The sequence below is a fragment of the Eschrichtius robustus genome, chromosome 18, assembly GCF_028021215.1.
Source record: "Eschrichtius robustus isolate mEscRob2 chromosome 18, mEscRob2.pri, whole genome shotgun sequence".
Taxonomy (NCBI): Eukaryota; Metazoa; Chordata; class Mammalia; order Artiodactyla; family Eschrichtiidae; genus Eschrichtius; species Eschrichtius robustus.
Window position 1 is genome coordinate 70,024,209 of NC_090841.1, and position 6,239 is coordinate 70,030,447.

Consider the following 6,239-nt stretch of genomic DNA (forward strand, 5'->3'; position numbering starts at 1 on the left):
TGCCGCGACTCACTTGAACTTCCCCAGCCAGGAGTCGGCAATGAGAGCTCCGAGAACGGGCGTCATGTAGCAAAGAGCCACAAACGTGTGATAGATGGCGGTGCCCAGATTGTCGTTCCAGCCGAGGAAACGTTGAAAGTACAGAATCAGGATCGCTTTTTGCCAAGGGTGGTGGAGGAGGAGAGGGCAACAAAGTTAGCAGTGGCTACGGTGACTCAGGCTCTTCACTGACGGGGGGGCGGGGGGGGGGGGGCGGGGAGAGTGTTGAAGAGTTACCTCTCATTCCATAGTAGGAAAATCTTTCACAGAACTCATTGATCACGATGAAGAAGATGCTCAAGGGATAACCAAAGCAATTCTGACAAAGAGAAACAGTCTGCGTTTGAAACAAGCTCCTTGCTGGTCCATGTTCACCAACGAGGGCTAACGGCACGGAAAGTAGCGGATGCGTGTTTGGTAACTTATCAGAGGCACTCCAGAGGTGGAATCAAGAATTAAAAAGTTTTAGTGAGGTGGATGGAGTTAGAGTCTGTCATACAGAGTGAAGTAAGTCAGAAAGAGAAAAACAAATATAGTATGCTAACACATATATATGGAATCTAAGGGGAAAAAAAAAAGGTCATGAAGAACCTAGTAGCAAGATGGGAATAAAGACACAGACCTACTAGAGAATGGACTTGAGGATATGGGGAGGGGGAAGGGTAAGCTGTGACAAAGTGAGAGAGTGGCATGGACATATATACACTACCAAACGTAAAATAGATAGCTAGTGGGAAGCAACCGCATAGCACAGGGAGATCAGCTGGGTGCTGTGTGACCACCTAGAGGGGTGGGATAGGGAGGGTGGGAGGGAGGGAGATGCAAGAGGGAAGAGATATGGGAACATACGTATATGTATAACTGATTCACTTTGTTATAAAGCAGAAACTAACACACCATTGTAAAGCAATTATACTCCAATAAAGATGTTAAAAAAAAAAGAAAATAAACACAAATAAAATGATAAACACACACACACACAAAGTTTTATTCCCTTACACTCTACATAGAGGCAACAATGAAATGAAGATTTTCTTGTTTTATAGTTTTACTGTTAGTCTGAGAAAAGCTAGACAGGCAGACCTCAGAGATATTGTGAGTTTGGTTCCAGACCATCGCAATAAAGCAATAATTGCAATAAAACAAGTCATACAAAGTTTTGGGTTTCCCAGTGCATATGAAAGTTACGTTTACACTATACTGTGGTCTGTTAAGTGTGCAATAGTATTATGTCTAAAAAAATAAGGTACATACCTTAATTTAAGAATGCTTTGTTGCTGAAAAATGCTAACCATCATCTGACAACACAGGGTTGCCACAAACCTTCAATCTGTACAGAAACACAGTCTCTGGGAAGCACAATAAAACGAGGTATGCCTGTACACAGCATTTCCTAAAGAGAAGAAATGTCACACAGGAACTCAGGATGGTCCCCTCATTGGTGTGAAATGCATGAGGTGCATTTGTTAAGCGAATAAAGCACAGCTGTGAACATTTACGGGCAAAACAGGTTGTAAAGTTTACATCATGAAGCTACGTGGAGAAGTAGAAAGGATACTCACGTGCTGTACGGACATTCCTGAAAGAAAACAAAATGCCACCGTTAAAGTCGAGTACTTAAAATGCTTTTGGCTGAGTTAAGGTCAGACAGACCCTCCGTGTCAGTCAGGCCGTCGGGTGTGTTGTCCAGACCCTCCGGCCCTGTCCACCATCCCAGTCCCAGGCTTGGGCTGCTTCTCCGAGTCGGGTTGGGCTGGTGACTGCATTTTCTTTCAATCACCTGCTTGGGCAACTCTCGTGTGTGGACAGGATGGAGAGCCAGAGGCTCAGAGAATCTGCCGAAACCATTTCCTCCTTAAAAGACTTAAAAAGGCTGCCCAACGCCCACGGGATAGAATCCAAACTTCACCGTCCCACAAGGTCAGAGGGTTTGGATGGGGGTTAAATAGGAAATGCTTAAGAGTGCCTGCTACACAGTGAGGTCCGACGTCCGTCCTGTTCCCCGGGCCGCCCTTCCTCCCGCCCGGCCCCGGCACACAAGGCTCCTGGGACACGCCACGCGCACCCGCCTAAAGTCCTCAACAAGACAGCGACCGCTTTGCCAGGAAGCCTTCTTTTAACGTGCCCTTCGCGAAGCCGCCTCTGACCTCCCCTCGTTACCAGAGGGCGATAACGAGCAGTTTCTGTGGCCGCCTCGCCTCTGCTGGAAGGACCACGTGGTCTCCATCCCCACGTCCCCAGCGTCTTTGCGTCAGAAAAGTGAATTAGGAGAACAGGAAGAAAATGGGTGAGAATCCAAGTGAGTTGGTACAAACCGGGTGCCCCTGACCGCCTTCTAAATCCTAGCTGTACCCTTCATCCCCTCTGTTGCAGCCCCTGCTTTTCTGTCTCCGCTGAATTTTGGCCGGAGCTGACTGCAGTGTCACCTGCGCTGCTCCCGATACCAACACCTTGGCCCCTATTTATCAGGGTCTGTCACAGGCTGTTCCACGCGCCCACCTCTCTCCTGCCGCTCCTCCTCCAGCCCCACTGACCACAGCTTAGAGTCCCCCGCGGAGTTACGGATCCCACAGCAATGGTTCTCAGACTGGAGGCTGCCTCAGAACCAGCCCCAGGGCTTAGGGGGAGCAGCCTTCTGGCCCCCACGCCCAGAGCTGCGGTCCCTGTAGGCCTGGCGTGGTCCCTCGAGCTTGCTTTTCTAACAAGTTCCAAGGGGATGTCAGTGCTGCTGGCCCAGGGACCACACTCGGAGAATCACACGCAGGCTGCGAGGTCGAGTTGCCTGACCGATCTACGTAAGTAAGTTTTATCCCTGCCCTGTCCCCGAGCACCAGAGAGACCCTCCTGTGCCCTGTGTCCCGGGGTCGGGGGTGGGGGGCAGGGAACCGGATACAGAAGCCGACAGCACGCTGGCGTCTCCACCACGGCCCCCAGCGCCAGCTCTTACACCTTCCTCGTTCTGGGCCTTTCCTCTCGGACCTGCCACCTTGTGTTTTCATCATGTGCAAGTCCCGGGCCCCATCCCACAAGAAACAACACCGCAGCTCTGCCTGAGGAACTCCCTTCTGGGCCTGGACCGCGTGGTCCTCCAGGCCCCCCTTCATCCTGTGGGCCGGGGTCTTCCTTCCTGAAGCTGCTCACGCTGGGCTGTGGGTATCCGCACTTCCCCAGCTCAGCATGGCCTCATGCCCCACACCAGACAGTCTCCCTCTCTTGCCCACTTAAGAGCAGTGATGCTATTTTAGTCCTTGTCCTAAGGTGGGAAATATTAAAATTCTGGAAGGAGGTTCTTCACCACTAATAGACTGGTTTTCTCCCCAGTTAGACTTCCTTGTGGGAAGGGGCTGCTCTCAGGGGCAACATGTGAAGAATGCGGGCATGGGGTCAGATGGGTAATGGGATCTCAGTCCTGACCCCCCGTGACCCTGGGCAAGCCCACCTCCCCTGTGGACAGCCTGCCTATCAGATGAAGATAACGCCACCCACCTTCTAGGATGGCTGTAAGGGTTCCACGTGGAAAGCCCCAGACCAGGGCTCGATGGGTCCTTCAGTGGGAGATGCTACCACGTCAGAATCCTCAGCCCCTCACACGGTGCTTTCCAGAGTGCAAATTAAATGTTTGTTGAATGAATACATATTCCAAAGAACCAGCCACATCGGTCATCAAGTACCGTGTTCATATCCTGGCTCTGCCACTTAGCAGTTCCATCTGCCCCGCTAGCCTCCTTCCGTCGGTGAGGCTCACCTGGTGGGTCTCATCAGTGTCCCCACGTCTTCCCAATCCCCATAGAGTTTGGCCAGTGGGGAGCCGTGGCAGGAGGTCAGAGGGTCAGGGTGTTCCTCTCCCTCAGGCTTCGCCCAGGCCACCTCAGATGGCTGAACCCTCAAGTGTCAGCCACTGCGCCTCCGAGGTCGGCCCTCTCTCTCTCCACACGACTCTCCTTCCAGGCTTCCATCCCGGTTTTGTACCACTTCCTACAGGTGGTAACAGTAAGGCTGATACGCCGGGTACCTGCACCATCACTTACGGTGCCCTGCCCCCCAGCCGTCTAAATGTCTTTCTGTGAATAAACGCCCCTATTTTGAGTATGCCATCGGTTTCCTGATGGGACCATCGTGGACAAACAAGCCACGTTTCATCACCAGACTCTACATGTTACCGTGTTTCATCACCAGAGTGGGGAGACGGCCACTCTGCTGTGAAATAAAAGGACCTGCCAGGAAGGCGCTTTTGCAAAATTCTACAGGACGAGCCTGTTGTCAGTATTGGAAGCCTGTTTCTTTGCTCCGTCTTCTTGAGGATCTAGCAGGACCATACGACGCTCTGCCTACTTAGACTTCAGATAATGGAGCCTTACCGCTGTCTCCCAAAGACCAGACAAAGCAATGAGTATCGTCCACACAACGGCTCAGGTTGGTTCTTGCAATGGGCCTTCTAGAGAAAAGCAGGAGGAAGGTATGAAAATCCAGACTCAACAGAGACAGCCTGGAGCTTTGCTGCAATCATCTCTTTCACATGTTTCTCAGAATTTTGGTTTGCAGGGAAAGACTTCACCTGGCCAGGGTAGCACCTGTAATTTTTTGGCTAAATATTACTTAGCACCAATTATTTGCTAAATAATAATGGTAAAGGTTTTGTTTAGCTCAAACATGAATAGGGTTACAGCAAAGAGATCTTAAACCTTGTTACAACAACCGTCGCACCCAGAACTACAAGATGGAAAATGAAATTCCTGAACTCACTCAAGTGAAAATCTGAGATTTAGTACCCACTCATGGCTCAGGAAGTTTTTTCTTTTCTGAAAGCTGTGTGTTCCAAAGAACCACTTTTATTGCCGTGGGGCAGAGGTTGCTAAGCTCTTCTTTTATTCAGAATTCAGAGCTACTTACTGGATGTAATACTGCAGTCAGCATTTCTTAATACACCCGTGTCCTCTCAGGATTGCTGTCTGAGGAAGCTAAGTGCGGAAGGGGGGGTTACATTGAGCCTTAAGTCTGAACTCAAATTTCAACTGTCACAAGGTTCTGTTTACTTTGGTAGAGTTGGGTCTATTGTTGATATCCTGATAGTAAATCTGATCGGAATACTTGAGTGGTCCAATGTTTCTAGCACTCTTTATGGGTCACTTGGTCTTAACTACTGATCAGAGTAAAACAGCTTAGCCAGTCCCGGCATATAGTAACCGTGGAATCAATGGTGGCTGTTACTGTTATTCTAAGCCTAGCAGTGCTTTTGTCTCTCTTTTGGCTAAAGAATTTAGTAAAATAAGTGTACATTATACACCTCTGTGATTACTGACTTGTGAGGACAGCAGGAAAAACCAAGAAAGACACACTATTGCTCCCCACTAGTTGATGGAATCTCTCCATTAAGGTGACTATTTCCTACTATTTAATGAAGCACATTCCATATTTTGAACCATTTAGGGATGGAAACCCTAACTTTAATGTTTTATTACCTACCTAGAAACTGATAACTCCCTCAGCAGCATGATGGGCGTAAAGAGTGCTTTTCTAGGATTTAGACTTGGGGAGGGAAGGAAGAGGCGTCTTTGCTGGATCTAACAGAGAAGCTCGCACCTGCATGCAGAGAGAAAAGTATTCCCTATCATCGCCGGGAGGGAAATTGAGGGAAAGATGTAAGTACTGCATGATATGTTGGGGATGACATTTCTGAAGTCGCATGGTGTGGGTGGCAGAACAGTGGTACCCCAAAGATGTCCACGTCCCAATCCCCAGGGCTTGTGGATCTGTTACCCTCCACGGCAAAAGGGACTTTGTAGGTGTGATTCATTCAAAGACCTTGAGATGGGGCGTTTATCCTGGATTATCCGGGTGGCCTCAGCACAATCAAAAGTGTCATTAAAAGAGTCAAAGGAGGAGATATGAAGACAGAAGCAGAAGTTGGGGTGACAGCAATTGCTGGAAGGCCACCAGGAGCCAAGGAATGTGGTGACCTCTAGAAGCTGAAGGGACAAGGAAATGGATTCTGTCCCTCGAGCCTCCAGAAGGAATCAGCCCTGCCAACACCTTGATTTTGCCCCAGTGAAACCCATGTCAGACTTCTGACCTCTAGAGCTTTAAGATAATAATTTTGTGTTGTTTTAAGCCACTAAGTTTGTGGCGGTTTGTTACAGCAGCCATGGGAGGCTAATACACACGGGTTTGCCTCAAGCTCTGTAGATGTAGGCTTCATCACT

General features: G+C 49.3%; 1 protein-coding gene across 1 annotated transcript in view; it reads right to left on the reverse strand.

Moving 5' to 3' along the window:
* Positions 1 to 2,266, reverse strand: part of SLC15A1 (solute carrier family 15 member 1) — a 34,565-nt gene extending 32,299 nt beyond the window's left edge. Inside the window, exons 1-4 of the mRNA XM_068526527.1 lie at positions 2,187 to 2,266; positions 1,693 to 1,874; positions 277 to 423; positions 14 to 155 (exon numbers count right to left, since the gene is read on the reverse strand). Coding sequence (XP_068382628.1) covers positions 14 to 155; positions 277 to 423; positions 1,693 to 1,874; positions 2,187 to 2,266 — 551 coding nt within the window. The remainder of the gene's footprint in view (positions 1 to 13; positions 156 to 276; positions 424 to 1,692; positions 1,875 to 2,186) is intronic.
* Positions 2,267 to 6,239: the final 3,973 nt, after the last annotated feature.